The 24,529-nt window shown below is 41.2% G+C and overlaps 1 protein-coding gene across 3 annotated transcripts in view; it reads right to left on the bottom strand.

The window, feature by feature from the left end:
• WWOX (WW domain containing oxidoreductase) overlaps positions 1-24,529 on the bottom strand; it is a 1,126,706-nt gene that overhangs the window by 777,683 nt on the left and 324,494 nt on the right. For all 3 annotated transcript variants that reach the window (XM_030819181.1, XM_030819185.1, XM_003259982.4), the window contains 2 exons: positions 17,192-17,377; positions 8,910-9,174 (listed from right to left, as the gene is read on the bottom strand). In XM_030819181.1, the coding sequence (XP_030675041.1) occupies positions 8,910-9,174; positions 17,192-17,377 (451 nt within the window). The remainder of the gene's footprint in view (positions 1-8,909; positions 9,175-17,191; positions 17,378-24,529) is intronic.

Raw genomic sequence — 24,529 nt, 5'->3', positions numbered from 1 at the left:
ACAGAAAGACAAATACTCTATGATCTCACTTTTTGTGTGGAATTTAAAGCAGTCAAACTCAAAGAAGCAGAGAGTAGAGGGCACTTCCCAGGAGGTGCTGGTAGTGGGGAAGTGGGAGGGGGTGGTAAATGGGGAGATAGTGGTCAAAGGATCCTAAGTTTCAGTTACACAGAATGAATACATTCTGAAGATCTATTGTATAGCATGGTGAATACAGTTAACGATAGTAATAATAATAATGTATTATATACTTGAAAATTGCTGAGACTAGACTTTCAATGTTCTTGCCACACACAAAAAATGATGGCTATGTAAGGCGATGGATGTGTAATTAGCTTGATTGTGGTAGTCATTTCACCATGCATATGTATACCAAAACATCACATTTCACACGAGGAATACATATAGTTTTTTTTTCTCTTTAGAGATAGGGTCTCGCTATGTCACCCAGGCTGGAGTGCAGGGGCACCATCATAGCTCACTGCAGCCTTGAACAGCCAAGTTCAAGTAATCCTCCCACCTTGGCCTCCTGAACTGTTAGGATTATCGGCATGAGCCACCATGCCCAGCCACAAACACAAACACACACAAACACACACACACACACACACACACACACACACGTGCACATATATGAAATTTTTGTCACTCATACCTCAGTAAAGCTGGGGAAAATAATGGTAATAATGACAGCAACAATGCTTATTGAGTATTCAGTATGTTCTGTATGCTGAACATTCGTAATCTTTAATTTCTACTGCAAGCCAATTACAATAGTAGTTAACATTTCTTAAGCATCTAGCACATTGTAGAGGCCTTAAGTTCATAACGTCTTTAATTCCCAAGACGAGCCCATGAGGTAGTTCTAACATCGCAGTTGTACGCACGAATCTTAATCAGGTTTTGAACCTTGCCCAAGAGTTAGAATGGGAGAGAGCTAGGGTTGGACCCAAGAGCTGCCTACCTCTAAAGCTCATCCTGTCTGTCCCGTGCCTCACCTCTCTCTCCTTACGTTCATTCCCTCCATACATACCCACACCACTGGATACGTCCCTTACACGTCATTTGACCATGAGCCTGGGGGACCCTGGGGGCTTGCTATGTGACTCTGAGCAGGTCTCCTTGCCTTATCTTTTATGTATTTACACATTCTAAACTATAATCCCTTGCCTACCTCAGAGGGATAATGATAAGAAGTACATTAAGGACTCTCATTGATTGAGCACCTGGTCATCTTTCATGTATTCATTTACAAACATTTACAGAAAATTTACTGTATGGACCAGAGATACAGTAGTGTGAGGGCAAAAACACCACTGTCAAGAGAAGGGGAGACAGACATTAAATAAGAAACTACAGCCGGGCACGGTGGCTCACGCTTGTAATCCCAGCACTTTGGGAGGCCGAGGGGGGTGGATCACGAGGTCAGGAGTTCCAGACCAGCCTTAACATGGAGAAACCCCATCTCTACTAAAAATACAAAATTAGCCGGGCATGGTGGTGTATGCCTGTAATCCCAGCTACTCAGGAGGCTGAGGTAGGAGAATTGCTTGAACCTGGGAGGCGGAGGTTGCAGTGAGCTGAGATCGCACCATTGCACTCCAGCCTGGGCAACAAGGGCGAAACTGCGTCTCCAAAAAAAAAACAAAAAACAAAAAACAAAAAAAACAGAAAAAACCCTAAGGAAAGAAAGAGCGTGGAGCCAGAAGTGGCTTGACGTATGGTAGGTCAAGTGGATGAGGAGCGGGTAAGACTAGATGCCTTTCATTTCAAGTCTCACTTCCTCTCACAACCACCCTATCAAATTGACAGCATTTCCATTTGATTAATGAGAAAACTATTAAAATGTGTACATACCTATTCAACAGTGCCTGTGTCAACACTATTACCCTATCCTTTTTCCTCAAAATCAGAGTCCGCCTCCCACTCTAGAGGCTCAAAAAGCCAGTTATGCACTTTTCTAGTATCCTTTATAACTAGGACACAAATAGGTGAATCACTCCCAACCAGTGGGATCTGACGGGAAGTCAACTCAGGAGGACAGTTCTGAAGCAGAATGCTCTCTCTCTTGATAAAGGAAAAAAGCATGCAATGAGGAGCCTCACCCCTCCCATCTGTGCCTTCAGACCTTATGAAATAGGATGCAATGGCTGGCACCACAGAAGCCATCTTGTAAGCATGAGGGAAAAGTGAGGATCATCACAGAGGAGCTACTCATATAGTAGGCAAACACAACCCTTGCTGCCTCAGCTCCTCTGGATACATGGGAAAGCAAAACCTCTATTATTCCAATCACCTTTAAGTGGGTGTTAATAACTTGTGGCCTAAAGCAGCTAAACTGATGTAGAAAATTAACCTCAGAAAGGTCAAATCATTTCAAAATTATGTAACTAACAGGGAGCAGAGGCTGCATTTGGAATATAACCCTCAAGATTCTAAATCCTTTGCCCTTTTCCCACTTACTTATATCCATTGGTCTCTGGACTAAGCAAGCACCGTACACTTAAAAGCTTTGGACATAATGACGAAAGACTACTGAAACCGATGTTAATGCTAATCCAGGGCAGGAAGAAGAATGTTTCAGGCTGCAAAAAGGTGGCCTCAGTGGCGTAAGAGGAGCCAAGCCAGCTACCAGGTGCTTCTGTTGACAGGCAACTGCAGGAAAGCGCCAGCGTGGTCCAACCAGAGAGGGGTCCTGAGAGTCCAGTTTTCTAACATATCTGGACTGGCAAGAGAAAGACAACCAGAGAATTCAACCCCCACTCAGCAGTCTCAAAATGTTAGATTCATGAAGAATACAATGAAATTTCCACTTTGAAAACCATATTTCCCCCTCGCAACAGAAAGAAGCCTGTTTTATACACCCTCTGCCTTGTATGTGATACACCAGTGTACCAACACACATTCAAACAGGGGGCTTTGCCCTTGATAGTATCTATAGTGTAGTCAGCTGCAGGTATTTAAAGGTGGAAAGGGGGAGAAATATTTTTCTAAAATACTAATTTCAGGAACGAATCAACATCTATTATCTCCCTCATTATGTTTTAAATTGTACAACTATAAATCACCCTGCAGCAGGTTATTCAAGGGCAGAATTACCCCGTTTGGCTTTCACGAAGGTTAGAAGAATGACATCTTGTCCTTTTTCTAGTTATAATTTATAACTTTGCAACAGAACCAGCATTGCCGGCCCATCCATTAGCAGGGTAGCCACACATCCGTTAAAACTCAGCACGATGACTGGCTTTACACGGGCACAGGAAAAGTAATCCGATCATCGCAGAAGTTCCATAAACGTAAGCCATTTTTTAATGTAAAACGATTTGAAAATGCAGTTCCCTAAAACATCTGCTAAGCTCTCGCTACCCTAACACATGATATTCTTTCTACTGTTACGTGCCAACACAAATATGTGGTTGCACAAAACACTCCTAAGAGGCACGTGACAGTGCTCGGCTTCAAATCTGCATACTGGTCCACAAAGGACTGGCTTGGACCTGGGAACTCTGGCAAGGATGTGTTTACCAGAAATGAAAGCTTATGTGGAAAAAAAAAAAAGGTGGGGTTGGCGGTGGGGGCGGCATTCATTTCAGTGAAGGTGCCGTCAAACATTTTAGAAAGGAAGCATAACTGCATAACTAGATATAGATGCCAGGGGCATTACTGTGCACTGGACAAAGCAAATGCAGCTGCAATTAGCAAGTGAAAGTTTACAAGGCTGGTATATCATTTTCTTGAACACGCTGAGTGAGCTCTCTGTGCTTTTCAGCTACAAAATAAAGATAATAATTCTAAGATTGTAGAACTTGGAATTATTAATTCTAACAAAAATTATGAGAAATTAATGAAAATATATGCTGATACATAAAGCATCCTGGGATCTGGGAAAATTGCTACTCTGCATCTCTATTTGGAAGTGTGGTAGGATTCTAAAGTCATCACACATGGTTACAACTGCAAAAAGCCAAGATTAGCCTTGAAAATCCCTTATGTGCACCAGACACAATGCCTGGTTTTGTGAATTAAAACCCACAGAATAATATGTATATATAAATATAGATACTAAAATACAATACATTTTTTCACCAACTCGGAAGTTCTTACCAAACAATACACATTAATGCAGGCATGTACAAAACATTTTAGAGTAATTTAACTGCATAAAAGAATGCTCTAGAGTCAAGAAAATAAACATGTAATGCACGCATGATGTGACTTCATTATTAGAAAGTGCTCAGCAAATGTTAGTTTCCTTTAACATATTTTAGAAGCAACTATTTGAAGTATCTTGCATCTTTTTTAGAACGACGCTTAAAAATAACTCAATCTCCAAGTTTATCTGTGATTTTTATTTTACCATAAATTGGAGGGAGGAAGAAACAAACACTTCTCCCCCAGGACTCCCCAGTACACTTGTCCAGTTCTCTGGATCCCAAGTGGAAGAGGAAGGGAGAGACATGGCTTTACCAGTAGGGGCCGCTGTGCTGAGAATTGATTCCTGTGAGTTTCTCATTAGTGATTATTATACTGCAGGCAGCCAAAATGGAAAAATTAATTAATTTCAAAGTGATAATGCATTTACAGCAACAATTAGAAATGTATAACTGTAAAGGGGCAACATTTAAAAGACAGATTACATTTAATAAAGTTGCACAAGAACATCCAATTGTAAAATTACTGATCTGCAACAATATTCCTTAAAGAGGCACTTAAAATAGCCTGACTCCATGAAGGGTGACCTAATTACTGTAACTAAAATCACCGCAGTCACAGCAAGTCACAGCAAATAAAAAACGGACGTTGATATTAGAATACTGCTGTTTAATACTTAAGGGAGCCAGCTACAGGGAAGAAATGAAGGCAGGGCTTCCGAGCGCAAGGCTGGAAGTACACATTTCTTGCTCCCCTGACCTCATGCAATGGAATGTGTACTCCAGCAATACTGGTGTCAGAAGGAAACACCCTCTATAAGGTAAAAGGCAGACAAGGCAGAGCACACTAGCCATCTGGTGATAGGGGGATTGCATCTATGACAAGCTTCTCAATCACAATTAGAAACCCAGCCTTTACCTAGGGAAAAAATGGGATGCGACTGCGTGGTTTATATCCAAAAATATGCCTGCATTAAAATAGCAGAAGTGCACCCTTTGTCCAAGAAAGATGCCTTATCCTGACGGAAGCAATGCTGAGCCACATACGCAGGATAACCCAAGAGGGTGACTTTTCCAGTCAGTCTAGTCCATCTTACTAGGAAAATGACCAACCCGAGGTCTACATTCACAGTGATTCCTCTCCTAAATACAGAGTCCTAAATGTTTATGAAAGAAAAGTGAATGCCTGTGAATTTGACAAGTCAGCTCAGAACGCCCATTCCACCTCTGCATGAAGTGACGTATTACTTTCAATGGCAAAAACCACAATAACTTTTGTATCAACCTAATATATAGAACCCTGATGGCTAAAAAAGTACTACCAAACACTTAAATACATAAATACATTAGAGAGGATTTTTGTAACAATCTTAGCTACATATTCCATAGTCTTCGTCACCTTCACGCTTATCTAAAGTCCATTTGTGACATATAAAAGTTGCTATTTTCTAATCACTTAAGGTCAGAAACAAGAAAAGTCCACACGGCTTCCTCACAAATGAGACGTGCAGGTTGGAGATCACTGACCCACCTGGACGCCCTTCCTACCTGGCCAGTAAACCTCTCCCTGAGTCTTTGGGGCCAGGGACAAAGCCCTTCCCTTCCCTTTCCAGACTCCCAATTTGCAGACTCTTGTTCTGTCAGCAGACATTGCATTTTGGAGAATCATCATCGGGACTAAGATACTACTCACAACAAGAGTAACAGCCATCGTGGCAAGAAGTACTGCCTACCTCCTATGAAAGAGGCACTGTGCTAGGCATGTCATTTGACCGCACTCTCCAATACGGCAGTCACTTGGCACATGTGGTGGTTTTCAGTTCGAATTAACTAACATGAAATCAAATTAAAAATTCACTTCCTCAGTTCTATTAGCCACATTTTTAGAACTCAACAGCTACATGTGGCCCATGGCTACCATACTGGAGAGCCAGATTATATAATCATTGCAGAAATTCTATATCCATCATTATTGATGTTAGATGCATTATTGTCGGTCCTTACACTAACCTGTATCATCATTTTCAACGTAATGAGACAGGCTCAGAAAACTGATGACATGGCGAAGTTGTTCCAGTGGTCAAGGGTAAGAGCTGAGCTTAGCCATCAGCACCATTAGCAGGAGAGTTGTGAGGTCCACTGTCCCAGGCTGCCACTTTCTTCTCTTGCCACCACCAGGAAGCCACGTCAAATCCCATCTCAAGTACAAGGGAAATGCTCACGTCCCCTGCCCTTTCTATGAGTGCCCTTCCCCAGACAACTTCAACAAAAACCCGGGATTTTTGCGATGTCGCCACTTTTCTCCAAACCCTCTGAGCTACCCATTCATTTTCCCACAGCTTTCTCACCCAGGGATCTAAACCTTAGTGCGCGGTTAATCTTTTACCGAAGGCTGCTCCCAGAGGACATTTGTTTCTCCCAAGCCTTGCCTTGCTGTAAGCATTGAGGCCTGTTCACAAGTAATCTCTGAGCTCTCCTGCCAGGGAAATAGGAGAAACTGCAGCAGGGTGCAGGAGAGGCTGATGCACAGTGGTGGGGTAGGCAAAGGAGTTAGGCACGGAGATTGGGCATCTGCCATTACTAAGACACACTACAGGTATGGTGCTCACTGAGTGGCAACCTTCGTCCAATTCGTTGTGCATCCTCCCCCACATGGTAATCCTTCTGCCTCCATTTCTAACCCCATACTCTGGTTTTCCACTCAGCCCAAGTCCTGAGCACATGTACCCCCAAAACAGCTAACACTCTGATATCATGATACAGCCACTGACCCAACTTAATTCGCTGGTATTTTTTAGAAATACTCCTGTTAGGTCCAACCAGTCAACATTCAAGTCTCACTTTATTAAGCATATTATAATAAATATTAGATATTAATCAACTCTTCTCCAATAAATAAAAATATTTACCCTGACTTTATATTTTAGCAGAATTTGTCTCCCTTCTTCTCCCACCTGCCCTGGCACAGAGTCCCTAAGCAATGGGATCAGGCCATATAGTAACAGTTTCCACTATTTTCTGTCAACGACTCCTCATCCATTCGAGTCTACAACAAATGGCAGATGGTTATATCACCCTTCACCAAATTCCAGAGTCACAGACTCATCTCTCAATCTTTCCCATCACGTTCTTCCGATTAGGGACCTTACGGAAGAAGGAGAAAACGAACTGTGATGCCACCGAACCGAGCTCCTTAGAACCCATCAATGATCAAATACAAGTGAGATGACTCAAGACCCAAAGACTACAAATGATGGTTGACTGGACTTGTTAATGCGGAAGGCAGTGGGCCAGCAGAAAATAAGGAAGAATCCATCTGTGTCCTCTCCCCATTCCTAAACGCCTCATTTAAATGGCACTGGCACCCAGTTCAGATCCATATTCCTTCTTTTCATGTAAACTGAAGCACAGAACAAAGTATGAGGCATAACCATGGTCAAAGAAACTTTCAGGAAGAGGCTGCGCTTATGCAGTCATCAACAGCAAACTGATGGGGAAATTTCAAAACCCTGTGATCCACCTACAGAAAAGTTTCATTCATTTACTTCCTAGAGATCAATCCCACCCTGTGGCATGGAGCACCATTCTCCACAGGTCCTTCCACTGCAACTGATCCTAAGTATTCAGCTCTTGGAATATGTCTGTTTACTTTGCATAAAAACCACTTGGATGATTTGAATAAAAGATATACTTACTTACCTCCTCCTAAGCAGTTCCAAACACTTTTGATGTGGTTTTAAAAGTCATCCCCAAATATGAAGGTTAAGGATGGCAGGTGGGAATGAGGGTAAGAGAAGGCAGCAGACAGTTTCCAAGGCTGTGAGATCAGTTGGAGGATAACAGCCTTGCAATAGTTCTTTTCTTGTTGTTGTTTTGCTTTCTTTTATTAACATCCTAGGTCCAACTTTGAAGGCCTGTGATATCGCTACAAGGCAAATGTGTTTGGGAAAAGGGTGATTTCTGTAGAGTAGATTCTAAGTTTGGGTAACTGGAATACTGGTGTCCACTAATAGGAAGACATTTTTGAAGTCCTTTGGTTTTGAAAAATAATCTACCAAATATATTGTGGAAAATATGCTTTCTTCATTCAAATTACTTCCTATTAAAATAGTTTCATAGAAGGTTCTTAATATGGTTGATAAATTAACATCAAATTATAAAAACATCATATAACCTTTGTGAACACTTCCAAACGTAACCACAGTACCGTGATTCATCCAAAATCGTCTTTGGGAAAGTAAAGAAGAAAACACACTCCTAGCTATCAAAGGATTCTCCAACAGAGGATTATACCCATTAGAAGAAAAATTTAGAACATCAGATACAGATTTTCTGTGAAACAAAGGAATCACATCTGCTGAAAATTCAGTAGTCACCAATCTTTGTTGTTCACCCACTGACACAAAACAGCAGTTTTCAAGTGCTCCACTCAACAAAATAGATTTTCAAAGTCTCTGAATAAAAAAACCCCAAAAAAACAAAAACAAACAAAAAAATCACCATTTCCATAAGGACTTTCAGCCATACTTAACATGATACTGAAACCCACATCTTCTACCCAGCCCTCCAAGACGCATTTACCCAAACAGATTTAACCGAAAGCTGATGAAAATGTGTTCAAGAGCCCTTTATGACAGGCTGGACAATGTTACTACTGAGACCAGACTCATGCCCGCAAGAGGTAAAAAGGTGGAGACACAGGTGTGCAGGTTTCTCTAGGACCCAAGGTGTTTGCGGCGCCAGAAGCTGTTCTCTTACCATGGACTTGGTGAAAGGCCTCGCCAAGGTAAACAGCAGTGTGTACACCCACCAGCTGCGATGAATGTTGGAGTACATCATATTTCCAGGATGCACTGCGTTTGACGTGACGCCGCGCGGGGAGAGGCGACGGTGCAGCTCATTGGAGAAGAGAACATTGCAGAGCTTGGACCTGTTATAAGCCAGCATTGCCCAATAGTCGTTTCTTGATGGAGAGAGGCGACTGAAGTCCAGTTTTCCCAAGGAGTCGTTAATATCTGTAAATCTTAAAAATAGGAAATATGACGTGAAGCAACCAAGTTCTGACTTCCCACACAGCTTTTTATTAGAAATCTAAGGAAGGCTGGGCCCAGTGGCTCACATCTGTAATCCCAGCACTTTAGGAGGCCGAGACAAGTGGATCACATGAGGTCGGGAGTTCAAGACCAGCGTGGCCAACATGGCAAAACCCCATCTCTACTAAAAATACAAAAATTAGCCAGGTGTGGTGGCATGCCTGTACACGGGAAGCTGAGGGAAGAGAATCGCTGGAACATGGGAGGCGGAGGTTGCAGTGAGCCAAGATCATGCCACTGCACTCCAGCCTGGGCAACAGAGCTAGACTCGGTCTCAAAAAAAAAAAAAAAAAAAAAAAAAAAAAAAGGAATCTGAAGAAACTATGTAGAGACGACTAAAAACTCAATCTTGCATACATCAAAGGAAAGTCTCCCTTAAAGATTGACAACGGTGATTTAACAATATAAACACAGGTCATGTCTTGTGGCTCATGCCTGTAATCCCAGCACTTTAGGAAGCTGAGGTGGGAGGATTGCTTGAGCATAGGAGTTCAAGACCAGCCTAGGCAACATAGGGAGACACTATGTCTACAAAAAAATAAACAATTAGTTGAGTATGGTAGCACATGCCTGTGGTCCCAGCTACTTAGGAGGCTGAGGCAGGAGGATAGCTTCAGCCTGGGAGGTTGAGGTTGCAGTGAGCTATGATTGTGCCACTCACCTGTAGCCTGGGCAACAGAGTGAGACCCCCATCTCTAAAAGTAAGAATTTAAAATTTAAAAATTAAAAAAAAAAAAAGGAGTGGCTCCAAAGAGAGACTTCAATAAAAACCCACACTCATAAATGTATCAGTCCTGACATACTGAACTCTCTCCCCATCCTCTAACATATATTTTTCAAAACCTTCAACGGGAAGTTCAAAGATAATTAAATTAAACAGAAAAGCATCTTGAATAAAGGGCTGCTGCTTTTGGAAACAGAAAGATATCACATTCCTAACCTTTGACAGGGCTTTCCTGGATTATTTTAGCTAATGCTTGAGTCCTGTATATTTTCATTTGAGCATCCAAAAAATTATAGATGAGTCTTGTTGCCTCCAAGACTATTTTCTAGATTAAAAATTAATGATTATAAAGGGGTTATAACCTTGGTGAGGTACCATCAATAGTCTTACACGTTTAAAAGATAAATGTAAACAAAGCCAAGATGAGTTCTGGCACAGTCTAATGTTTTTAAGTATACCCATGGCATGGATGTACACAAATCAACGTAACTAGTTGATGTTTTATAATTGGGTCTGACGGAGTCGTTAAACACCAGCTGTTTGTTTCTTTCCCTTTGTCTCTTTCTCTTAAATAACAACAATGTAGTGCCTTCCTTACAAAATGGATCACAACAAACAAAAGGAATTTTCTAAATGGTCTCATCTTTGTCAAAGGACCCCTCATATTCTGCTTCTATAAGGTCATTCTGGGCACCAGGTAATGAGGAAGCATAACGGGAATCCTCTAGAAAACTGCTATGGAAAACAAAAAGCAAAAGGTAAAATGAAAATTATGGAATCATCCTATTGTTCCTTAATATCAGCAGCTCACGTTGGGCTAAGACCAAGAAAAGCATGGCAAGGGCAGATGAAATTCATGTTTTAATGGAAATTAAATATACCTTCCACAGGATTCAGTGACATGCAATTTCTAGTGTTAAATGACATAGCTGCTCTAAAGTCATCAACAAAGGTGATGGCCAGAAATGTCATCAAGGATACAGAAATGAGACCTTGAAACGAATTGTTGGCTGCCTGTTTTCAAGTACCCAAACCACAGGAAGAGTCTGACTTCCAAGCTTAATTGTCTAAGGCAGTAGAACTCAGCGGGAAATCTGAAAATATATGAGGGCCTTCTTCTGGTTGTCATGATGATTGCTGGTGATGGTAGCAGGGATGGTAGATGTCTTGCAATGCAGATGATGTCTTGCTCAATGAAGACTGCCCCAATGGACACTCATGCAGATGAAAAGTCTGTGGATCCACTGAATTTCCAGGTGGGTAGTGCAACAACTATTCACATGTAGAATGAATGAAAGCACTTTCAGATTTTGTGCGATTTTTGGGGGGTGACTGATATGGTTTGGCTGTGTCCCCACCCAAATCTCACCTTGAATTTTAATAACCCCCATGTGTCAAGGGCAGAGCCAGGTGGAGATAAGTGAATCACGGGGGCAGTTCCCATACTGTTCTTGTAGTAGTAAGTCTCACGAGATCTGATGCTTTTATAAATGGGAATTCCCCTGCACATGCTCTCTTGCCTGATGTCATGTAAGACACCCCTCTGCTCTTCCTTCATCTTCTGCCATGATTGTGAGGCCTCTCCAGCCATGTGGAACTGTGAGCCCATTAAACCTGCTTCCTTTATAAATTACCCAGTCTCAGGTATGTCTTTCTTAGCAGCATGAGAACAGAGTAATATAGTCAGGCTTCACTCAAGGTTGGTGGTGCTGGAGTCTACAATACCACACACCAGGTAATGGTGTGCTTTTTTTTGAGAGTCCATTAAAGGTGATTAATCCATGGATACGTAAGTCCCATCCTTCCTGTAGCCCGGCCCAAGCATTTACGTGTTGAAACACACACCATTTTGTTTCAGTTATTTTTTCTTAGATTACAGTAAAGCTATCATATCGAATTGAAAATATATTTGTGTATGTAAGTTATGTTACTTGCTAACTTTGTTTCAACATAATAAGGTATTACAGAACAGATGTCACACAAAGGTGCTACTGAGTTGAGAATCCAATGATCCAAGGTATGGGACATGACTTGAAAACTCTACCTACATGGCACAGAAAACAGGGACAAGGATTTAGAGAGTATCTAAAAGGTATGGAATAAATATAGCACCCATTCCCTCTCTTATCTTTCGTCAACTGCTTCCGGAAACCCTTCTTGGCATATTTGTTTAGCCCAACCCAGTTCAGGGACTACTTCTTCCAGGAAGCTCTCCAAAATGAACTCTTCCACAGCTGGATATCACAGTGATTTTTTGGGTGGAAGTCACGGAGAGAATGAAAGAAGCCATGCAAGGCAGATAAAACTACATGTCTCCATGGACATTAAGTATCCACTCTTCAGGACCCAGGCCATGACACCATTCCTAGTGTTCAGTGACATTACTAGCCTTCCAAGATCGGTGAAAAGGCTCACTATGTCATCTTTCTGTTCTATCTGTACATTGTTCCTCCGTCATCACCATACCAGACTGTAAGTCAGTTGATCACCTGATTCCAAATCTAGACTGTGAATTCTTGGAAAGTAGATGGTAAGACTCTTGAGTGTTGCTTACTACAGTGCCTGACACACAGTAAGGACTCAATACAGAATTACACGATTAAAGTTTGGTCATGGGTTTGCAATTCCAATCCAAGGACCAAGTCCTTAATAAAGAAAACAAAGGAACACAAATCCCATGATGAGAATTTCACAGTTTCCCTTGTTTCAAGTCTTGCTCTAAAGGTAAAATTTACCACTACGTTCAACTCTTCTATGTTTTCCATTAATGTTTACATGTGGGACTTCCTCATGTTCACGGCTTTTGGTTTTTGCTTATTTTTTTAGAGACAAGGTCTTGCTTCGTTGCCCATGCTAATCTCAACTTCTGAGCTCAAGGGATCCTCCTGCCTCAGCTTCCTGAGCAGCTGGTATTACAGGTATATATTATCATCATACACAGTGATTTTCTACTGTTAAGAATAAGGTCCCTGCTTAGGTATTTAAGGATAACACAGAAGTACCTCATGACTAGGGAACACTAAGTAAATTAAATGTCTAAGAGGAGAAAGTCATTTCTTCTTGATCCCTAATCTAGAAGTAAGTAAAAAAAAAATCCCATGATGAGAAATTAGACAGAACCGGCCAGGCGCAGTGGCTCAAGCCTGTAATCCAGCACTTTGGGAGGCCGAGGCGGGCGGATCACAAAGTCAGGAGATCAAGACCATCCTGGCTAACATGGTGAAACACCATCTCGACTAAAAGTACAAAAAATCAGCCGGACGTGGTGGCGGGCGCCTGTAGTCCCAGCTGCTCGGGAGGGTGAAGCAGGAGAATGCCATGAACCTGGGAGGCAGAGCTTGCAGTGAGGCGAGATGGCGCCACTGCACTCTAGCCTGGGTGACAGAACAAGACTCCGTCTCAAAAAAAAAAAAGAAATTAGACAACCAGGAAGGACAGTTTCAAGATGGAGAAGTACCAGCTGCTACATATCAGGCACTCTCTCTGCAAACAGGTCTTTGCTATAAGGTTGACCCCTGATTTCCTTCCCCACTGCCTCCTGGGTAGATAGTCCACTTTTACAGTCTCATTAGCTAGCACTGACAGTCCTCCAGGAAGTGGCAAGGGTGGGCCAGCTTCTGATCTCTCTGAGCCAAAAAAAGGCTTCCTGAAAAACCACGATGTTCACCTCTCAGCTCCAGAGGTAGTAAAACAACTCTTCAGATGCTGCTGACTCTATTTTCAAGTTGACAAAATGACGAAGCCAAACAATTATGTCTTAATAGAATTTTCCCTTACTAGTACATTAAAATATTGACATTTGCTCTGTGGACAGTAACACTTGCTTTGTAGGGCACCCACCACCCCCGAATCTTATATTTCTATATATACTGTGGGGGTTTTCCTTTTTGGGTTTTTGTTTTTTCTGAGACAGGGTCTTGCTCTGTCACCCAGGCTGGAGTGCACTGGTGCAATCTCCACTCACTGCAATCTCCAGGTTCAAGCAATTCTCCTGCCTCAGCCTCCCAAATAGCTGAGATTATAGGCGTGCACCACCACACCTGGCTAATTTTTGTACTTTTAGTAGAGACGGGGTTTCGCCATGCTGGCCAGGCTGATCTCGAACTCTTGAGTGCTGGGATTACAGGCGTGAGCCACTGTGCCTGGCCTTTACTGCATTTTTTTAAACTAATAATTTTTAATTTTTATTTTAGAGATGGAGTCTCACTCAGTCACCCAGGGTGGAATGCAGTGGCAGGATCAAAGCTTACTGCAACTTCAAACTCCTGGGCTCAAGCCATCCTCCCACCTCAGCCTCTTACTAGATGGGATTACAGGCATGTGCTACCAAGCCCAATTTTATTGAGGATTTTTAAAATTCCCGCCTAAAAGAATTAGGCTGGATTCTATCTACACAGAAGCTGAGAAACTACGTGTGTGTGTGTGTGATGGTGTGATGGTGTGATTTCGTGTGTGGTGTGGGGAAGGGCGATTTGGCACTCTATGCAGCTGCAGCCATTGAGGGTTGTTCAACCAGCACTCTGCTCTTTTCATTCTACTTTATTTTTTTATTTTTATTTTTTTATTTTATTTTATTTTATTTTTTTGAGATGGAGTTTCGCTCTGTCGCCCAGGCTGGAGTGCAGTGGTGCACTCTCGGCTCACTGCAAGCTCCGCCTCCCGGGTTCACGCCATTCTCCTGCCTCAGCCTCTCCGAGTAGCTGGGACTACAGGCGCCTGCCACCATGCCTGGCTAATATTTTGTATTTTTAGTAGAGACGGGGTTTCACCGTGGTCTCGATCTCCCGACCTCGTGATCCGCCCGCCTCGGCCTCCCAAAGTGCTGGGATTACAAGTGTGAGCCACCGCGCCCGGCCTCATTCTACTTTAATTGTTATCTGAAATTTTTTCACAGCAAGGAAGTCAACTTCTCATTTCACCAGGATGTATTTTAGGTATGCAGAAGCTCAATTCCATTGCTCAGATTCCAGATGAGTAACTAAAACACAGTGAAGACACAGGAAGGCTAGTAAATATTTTGCCTTGGGGCAGTCTAGTATAATATTTTCTGCAAACATAGGACTTTATTTTTTCCCCTAACAGGGGGTCTTGACTCCAAAGAAGAGATTCTGCCAAGGTTGATGGAGGTAATTAGATATCAGCACTTGCATTTTACAGCATGGTTTAGTGCCCTGAGTTCTTGGGTAGTGAGCAAGTGTCTTCACATTCCGCCTCTGCACCAAGTCACCACGCTGGCTCATGGGAGCCAAAGGATGCAATGCAAAGGTAATACACACGCCAGCCTGGGGAAATTGCCATTTTGTTAAAACACCCTTAAATAACGTGCAAAGAGGCCGGACGTGGTGTCTCACGCCTGTAATCACAGCACTTTGGGAAGCCAAGGCGGGCACATCACAAGGTCAAGAGATCGAGACCATCCTGGCCAATGTGGTGAAACCCCCATCTCTACTAAAAACACAAAAATTAGCCGGGCATGGTGGCGGGTGCTTGTGGTCCCAGCTACTTGGCAGGCTGAGGCACTAGAATCGCTTAAACCTGGAAGTCTGAGGTTGTGGCGAGCCGAGATCACGCCACTGCACTGCAGCCTGGCGACAGAGCAAGACTCCATCTCAAATAATAATAATAATGTACAAAGAATAATTGGAAAGCATAAAACCAGTGCCAGCCATCAGATAGAGGCGAGCCTGACAACACATTTCAGGAAGGCCTCCCTATAAACTAACATACGTCTAATCCAAGAGCCCAAGTCCCTTCCTTTCAAACTAATCTTCTAAATGATGCTAAGATACACATCTCTGAAGTAGGCATGAATTACACTGTAGTTAAGGAAAGAACAAAGACGTCACACGAAATACCATTTGAGATACAGATTTACAAAGGAGAGTGAGCAGCTGACAATTCAACATAATCTCCCATTAAATACCAGCTCATTTAAACATATCCCGTGGTGCCCTCCACATCTGGTGGATGACTGGGGCTGGCAGATTTATTTCTGGAGCTCTCTCTGCTGCCTGCCCCCACAGTAGCCTCCCTCGCCCCCTAACAGGGCCACTCCACTTTCCTTCACAAACCTGGTGTGATTTGCAAAGATAAGGCTGTCCAGATTTTGTTACCACCTAATTACTAGATGTTTCACGTCTTTTAACACGGGGGAGGATTATTACTGGCATTTACCTTTCATTTCAGCCATCATAAATTTAAAATGGCAAAAGTAAATCTATCTGCAGTGTGTCACTTATACCATAAGCCCCTGTGTTTGGGAGTGATAAAGGGTTCAAGCTAACCCTTGGCTGGTCTCTCTCTTCCAAGTCCCAAGGGTTACATTTTATGGAAGTATGATTAAAAAAATAAGCTTCATTCTGGGTCACTAAAACATTTCAGGACTTAAGACAGAGAAGGAGGAGGAAAAAATAGGCCCCTTGCACGTTTTTTTTTTTTCTAGCTACTATGCTAAGAGTGTAAGCTCCCCCCACCAAACACACACCAAGCAAATGTGAAAGAGAAATCTCCCTAACACGTATTAAATCCAGCCTCACCCAGCAAGGCCTTTGTCTTTTCGGAGTATTTCTCTCTAGACAAATAGTTGTTTATCCAACTCTAGAAACAAATATGCTGAAAATACGATGAAATTTTCAAATGTCTTTTTCAGTCAATTGAATATTCTCCTAATGGCAATAGGAAAAAAGTGCCATCTGATATTTTAATTGAAATTTTAACCAAAAGAGGCATGGCCAGATTTCTAATATGCTCTAACTACAGTACTTCCCTTTCCACAATTACACAGCTAATGTCTGCATCGAATTCCCTAATTTCTCATTATAAAACAATTGGATTTCATCTCGCAGGCTTTAATTGCATTGTTTCTCCTGCTAGAATAACTGCACATTCTTCTTGGTAAGATGTTGAAGTTGTTGAATTACCAATCAATAAAGGTCATGCCATTCAGATTTTATCAATTATTATTCTATCTCTAAGCAAAATCAATGAGGAGCTTGAAGTATAGTCGTAAAAACAATCTTCGTTGCTTTAGACAGTCCTTCTAAACAGTCCCCCACAATCACAGGCAAACAAAAAAGACCTGGAAAAATTAAGTGAGCCAAGCTGAGTCCACCCACATGTCTCAAGTAGGACTAATGAAAATTATTTTCAGAATGAGACCCTTGTGGGAATATTAGCTGGTATGAGAAAGGGGATAAGTGAACACATATGCAATTCAAACCCACCGATGGGACTCTGACGAGACCACAATGACACGGGCAGGAGCTGAGTGGCACAAAACATCCTGGAGGAGCTGGACAAGGTAGAAGTGCCCCAGATGGTTCACTTGAAAGGTGGTCTCGAGGCCGTCTTTGGTGAGAATCCACGGTAGAGCAAAAGTTGCTGCGTTGCACACAAGCACATGAAGAGGCCTGAAAAATAAAATATTCCACGTGATGTGCACATGAACACTACAACCAAGGATAATCCATGCTCCTTCAGGAATGAAAAATTCTTTCTCCATCTTCTAGATTCCCGCCATTTGGAAATAGGACACCCTAGAATGTCACAAGGATTTGAGTGGGCAACTGTCCTCCATTGCTGAGGATGAGAGGCTTATTAGGATACAGAACGTTCACGGTGAAAACCAGGACAGCGGCAGGCAATCCGGGAAGAGTTGTCACCCTAGTTGGAACTCAGGTTCAACCACCTGATTAATTCTTTCTTAATTCATCCAAGTATCGCTTTGTCTGTAAATCCAAATAGCCCTTAAAATAGTTACGAGTAATAAAGGAGAAATTACGCTGTTAAAAAGGCTGACACAGGGCCGGGCGCGGGGGCTCACGCCTGTAATCCCAACACTTTGGGAGGCCAAGTCAGGTGGATCATTTGAGGTCAGGAGTTTGAGACCAGCCTGACCAACATGGTAAAACCCCATCTCTATCAAAATACAAAAAAAATTAGCCGGGTGTGGTGGTGTATGTCTGTAATCCCAGCTACTCAGGAGGCTGAGGCCGAAGAATTGCTTGAACCCGGGAGGCAGAGGTTGCAGTGAGTTGAGATCGCGCCAGTGCACTCCAGCCTGACCAACAGTGCAAGACTCTATCTCAAAAAAAAAAAAAAAAAAAAAAGGGAAAAAGAAAACAAAACAACTGACACAGGACCCAGCACTTGGTAGGTGCTAAACATAGCAAGGGGGTAAATGCTCTGTCTGAAGAGAATGGCACATGTTGTTTAAGGATACAAAATTTCTTGTAGAGATCAGAGTAAATGAACATTTTATAAAGAAGCCTAGAAATAGGTAAGTAGAAACTTATCATAATATTCTCTCTTATTTTGTATATATTTACTTTTTTTTTTTTTTTTTTTGCAAGATCTTCCTCTGTCGTTCAGGCTGGAGTGCAGTGGTGTGGTCATAACACTGCAGTCTCAAATTCCCAGGCTCAGACGATCCGATCCTTCCACCTTAGCCTCCCGAGTAACTGGGATACAGGGACACACCACCATGCATGGTTATTTTATTTCTTTTTTTTTAATTTTGTAGAGACGCACTCCCCCTATGTTACCCAGGGTGGTCTTGAGTTCCTGGTCTCAACAATCCTCCTGCCTAGGCCTCACAAACATAATAAAATTGTTAACAATAAAAGTAACCCTTCCATGTGAATTAAAAAGCTAAATTCTCAGAAAGTAATTGTATATTTGTGAAAAATCATAGTGTACCAATAAGAATTGTACAACAAAATATATACAAGGCTATCCACAGTGTTTGTGAAAAGCTAAAGCAGCAAATTAGAAGTAAACTAAATATATCATTGAGGAATTATTACATTTAGAATATACCCATATGATAGAACACTATGCAGCCATTAAAATCATAAACAAATCTACTGACCTTATAAAACAGTTATAAAATAAAATTCAATGTATTTTATGATCAGACAGAGACACACACAGAAACAGAGAAAGAGACAGACAGAGTTAGAAAGGTTATAAAAGATATATAAAAATAACGGTGGACACGGTGGCTCACGCCTGTAATCTCAGCACCTTGGGAGGCTAAGATGGGCAAATCACCAGGTCAGAGTTCGAGGCCAGCCTGACCAACATGGTGACACCTTGTCTCTACTAAAAATACAAAAATTAGCCCAGCGTGGTGGCACGAACCTGTAATCTCAGCTACTCAGGAGGCTAAGGCGGGAGAATCAGTTGAACCCAGGAGGCGGAGGTTGTAGTGAGCCGAGATCACGCCACTGCACTCCAGCCTGGGCAACAGAGACAGACTCCATCTTAAAATAATAATAATTATATATATGGCTGGGCACAGTGGCTCACCTCTGAAATTCCAGCACTTTGGGAGGCTGAGGCAGGATAATCGCTTGAGCTCAGTATTCAAAACCAGCCTGAGCAACATGGCAAGACCCCATCTAAAAAACCACCACCAGAAAGTGAGCTAGGTGTGGTGGTGTGTGCCCGTAGTCGCAGCTACTTGGAAGGTTAAGATAGGAGGATTACTTGAGCCCAGGAGTTCGAGGCTGCATTGAGCTATAATCATATCCCTGCATGCATCAGAGCAAGACTCTGTTTCCAAATCAAAAAAAAGAAGGACACTTTTCACATAGCACCCTAAGAGTTACAAGGTTTTAAAAAACAAATATTGGCATTCAGTAAATGGAAATATAAAAATCTTTACAGAAATTAAAATATTCTGCCTTCTAAAAAAGTGAAACAAAAGTGACAAATATATGCAATCACATAGAGGCCCCATATTTTTACCATATAAAGAGTTCTTACAAATCTATGAGACAAACATGTATCTTCGTAAGAGTCTAACAGAAACAATGACAGACATGAGAAATTTTATAAAGCTAGATTACAAATAAACAGTGCAATACTCAACACGTCCAACCACACTAGTAGTAGATATTAAAATATTTTCTATCAAATTAGCATATTTATTCATACTATTATATTTGTATTATCTTATATAAAGTTTGGTGGGAATATATACTCCTGCACCTTGGATATTAACTTGAAAACATGTATCATGAGAATTGAAAGATTCGGCCGGGCGCGGCGGCTCACGCTTGTAATCCCAGCACTTTGGGAGGCCAAGGAGGGCGGATCACGAGGTCAGGAGATTGAGACCACGATGAAACCCCGTCTCTGCTAAAAAAAAAAAAAATACAAAAAATTAGCCGGGCGTGGTGGCAGGCGCCTGTAGTCCCAGCTACTCGGAGAGGCTGAGGCAGGAGAATGGCGTGAACCCGGGAGGCAGAGCTTGCAGTGAGCCAAGATTGTGCCACTGCACTCCAGCCTGGGCGACAGAGTGAGATTCCGTCTCAAAAAAAAAAAAAAGAATTGAAAGATTCACATTATTTCGCCAAGTAATCCTGTTTCCAAGCAGTAAACCATGTACGTAGCACGGGCAGCAGAAATGGCGCAGTTAATATCACTAGTGAGAAGTGTTTTATCATTGATAATGTTTAGAATTGTCAGCACATGATCGTAAAAAGCAGATCAAGTTTTAGCCAGCTTTACTGTTGTTTTTCCATTCTATACAAAATGCTTCCCCACTTTACCTGAACCTGGGACAGACCATTCCCTTAGCTACCTCCCAACCTTTTGATATGCCACTGCCTTATAGTGGATTGAATGGTAGGAATCTGTCAGTTGAATGGTACCTCCCACCCCACTACTTCCACAGTGGGTCGAATGGTAGGGATCTGTGAATGTGACCTTATTTGGAAAAAGGGTCTTTGTAAAGTGTGATTAACTCCCATATCTTGAAATGAGATCCTCTCAGATTAAGGTGGGCCTTAAATCCAATGACAGGACTATCCTTACAAAAGAAAAGGGGAGAAGGAACACCCACAGAGAAGGAGATGGAAAGACAGAGATTAGAGTGACTTAGATAAAAGCCAAGAAATTCCAAAGACGGCTGGCAGTCATGAGAAGCTACGAGAAAGGCATGGAACAGAGATGCTCCTTCGAGCCTCCAGAAGGAGCCCGCGCTGCAGACCACTTGATTTCACATGTTTGGTCTCTGAAACTGTAAGAGACTAAAATTCTGTTGTTTCGAGGCATTCAATCTGTGGTAATTTGTTGTAATACCTTTAGAAAACTAATATAGCTTCCAATATTATTTCCTAATATTCAAAATTCGTATACAAGTTTATGCCCAAGAATCCATAATGACAAATCAACTAAAATTATAAAATTACATATGAACTAGAAGCAATCTAACATCCAACAACAGAGCAGTGGATAAATAATGATTAAGCCAGAGGCTCCCCAACTTTCTCAATTTAATTGAAAAGGCAGGAAATTAAATTTAATATGTGTGATTCATACCCCATACCCCACCAAAAGATTTCCAGATATACAGTCAGGATTACTTTTTTTCCTATTTCCTGTTTATGGTTTTTGGTATTTTCCAACTTTTCTACCATAAGCATAAACTAATTTATTAAAGAACTCTACTGAAATATAATGCACATACCATAAAATCTACCTATGTACACTGTACAACTGTTTTAGTATACTCAAATAATTGTACAACCATAACTACATTCTAATTTTATAGCACTTTTTTAACTCAAAAAAAAAAAAAACAAAAACCATTAGCAATCACTAGCCACCCACTACCCACCTACACTTTTATCCCCAAAACACCATCAGTGTACTTTCTGTCCTATAGATTCGCCTATTTCGGACATTTTATATACTAAATGGAACCATACAATACATAGTCTTTTGTGACTGGCTTCTGTCCCTTGGCATGATGTTTGCAGGGTTCATCCACGTTGTAGCATACATCAGTAATTCATTTCTTTTTAATGGGCAAATAATATTCCATTATATGAATATACCATGCTTTGTTTATCTATTCACCCATGATGGATATTTGGATTGTTTCTATTTATTGGCTATTAGGAATATCACTACTATGTACATTCATTTGTAAGATGCTATGGAAATGCATGTTTTCATTTCTCTTGAGGATACATCTGGGACTGGGACTGCTGGGTCATATGGTAACTCAATGTTTAACTTTTTGAAGAATGGCCAAACTGTTTCCCAGTGTGGCCATACAATTTTACTTTTCCACCAGGACTGTATTTGAACTTACATCTCTCCATGTCTTCGTAAGTATTTGTTATCTGACTTTTTTATTTTAGCCATCCTAGTAAGAAGTGGAATCTCATTGTGGCTTTCATTTGCATGACTAATGACGTTGAACATCTTTTATGTATTCACTGGCAATTCGTGTATCATATTTGGAGGAATATCTATTTAGATTTTAGGCTCATTTTTTCACTGAGTTTTTATTATTGAATTGTAAAAGTTCTTTATTCTAGATACAAATCCCTTATTTGATATTTAATTTCTAAGTATTTCCCCCATTCTGTAGGTCATCTGTACACTTTCTTGATGGTATCATTTGCAGCACAAACACTTTTCATTCTGGATCATTCTGGGTATTTTTCTTTTGTCACTTGTGCTGTCGGGGTTGTATCTAAGAAATCACTGTCTAAGCCAACATCACAAAAATATACTCCTAGGTTTGCTTCTAAGAGTTGTATAGTTTTAGCTCTTACATTTAAGTCTCTGATCCCCCCCTTTTTTTTTTGCTATTTTTTTCTGTGTAGTTTATGCAAGTGTGATCTAACCTCATGCTTTTGCATGGGGATACCAGTTGGTTCTAGCATCATTGTTGAAAAGAGTATTTTGAATTGTCTTGGCATCCTTGCTGAAAATCAATTCAGAATATACATGGATTCATTTCTGGACTCTCAAGGCGATTTTATTATCTATAGATCTATTCTTATGCCGATACGACACTGTCTTTATTACTGAGGATTTATAGAAAGTTTTGAAATTGAGAAATGGAAGCCCTCCAATCCTCTTCTTTTTCAAGCTTGTTTTGGTTATTCAGGTTCCTTTGCATTCATATACAAAACGTAGGATCAGGTTTTCAATTTCTGCAAAAAAGTCAACTGAAATTTTAATAGAGATTGCACTAAATTTGTAGATAATTTGGAGAGTTTGGTCAGCTATACAATATTAAATCTTCTGATCCATGAACATGGGATGCCTTCATTGCTAGTGTACAGAAATACAATTGACTTATGCATATTAAACTTTTATCCTACTTTTATCCTGCGTGAACTTGTTAAATATTTTTTAAGTACACTTCTAGGATTTTCTACAGATAAGGTGATTTCATTTGCAAATAAAGACAGGTTTACTTCTTTTCACCCTGGATCTTTTTTTTCATCTTTTCTTCTTTTTTGCTCAATTGATCTAGCTAGGATTTCTAGTACAATATTAAAGTGGTGAGAGTGAATATCCTTGTCTTATTTCTTGATCTTAAGGGAATGGTACTCCATCTTTGAGCATTAAGTATGATGTCATTTGTGGGTTTTTTGCAGATGCCCTTTACTGAGTTGAGAAAATGCCACTTTGTTCCAAGTTTACCAAAAGTTTTCATCACAAAATAGTGCTAGACCTTTTTACAACGTATTTTTACATATGTATTGAGAGGATCTTTTTTTCTACTATTATGATATATTATATTGACTGATTTTTTAATATAAAACCAACCTTGAATTCTTTGGATAAATTTCACTTAGTCATAATGTACAATTCTTTGTATATGTGGCTGCATTTGGCTTGCTAGCATTTTGTACAAAATTGTTGCATCTCTATTCCTAAGTGAAAGTGATCTCAAGTTTCCTTTTCTTGTGATATCTTTGTCTGGTTCTGTTGTCAGAGTAACAGTGGCTTCATAGAGTTGGTTGGAAAGTGTTTCCTCCTGTTTTTTTAAAATGAGTTTGTGGAAAATTGGTATTAATTTTTTTTTTTTTTTTTTTTTTTTTTTTTTGAGACAGAGTCTCACTCTGTCGCCTGCCCAGGCTGGAGCGCAGTGGTGCAATCTTGGCTCACTGCAAGCTCCGCCTCCCGGGTTCATGTCATTTTCCTGCCTCAGCCTCCCAAGTGGCTGGGCCTACAGGCACCCGCCACCACGCCCCACTAATCTTGTTTTTGTATTTTAAGTAGAGACGTGGTTTCACCACGTTAGCCAGGATGGTCTTGATCTCTTGATCTCCTGACCTCGTGATCCACCCACCTCGGCCTCCCAAAGTGTTGGGATTACAGGCGTGAGCCACGGTTCCTGGCCCGTATTAATTCTTTAAGCGCTTGCTGGAAAGCACTGATTAATTTTTTAACTAGAAAAACCTATTTAATCACTGTTGTTGTTTGAAGTATTCATCCAAATCTTATCAGTGGGTAATCTGGATCTCATTAAGGAATAATTCATTCTGTTGCCTCATTTGTTTTCCCACCCATCCCCTACCTAAAACCTGAAAAGGCATGGTGTGGTTGGGGTCAGCTGTATTTATTTGAGAACACCTGTTTTCCACATACGGTGCCCACTACAGTTGTCAATACACAGTCCCTCAATAGCCCAGCTACTCTCTGAAGAGATAGGCACAAATGCTTTGAAGCACCAAGCCTACCTGTAACACTCATTAGACTCTGCTTCAAATCAAAGCAGAATCTACTAATTTGTAGCAGGGATA

This window comes from Nomascus leucogenys, chromosome 2 (genome assembly GCF_006542625.1).
Source record: "Nomascus leucogenys isolate Asia chromosome 2, Asia_NLE_v1, whole genome shotgun sequence".
Taxonomy (NCBI): Eukaryota; Metazoa; Chordata; class Mammalia; order Primates; family Hylobatidae; genus Nomascus; species Nomascus leucogenys.
This window is presented reverse-complemented; position numbering and strand designations above follow the sequence as displayed.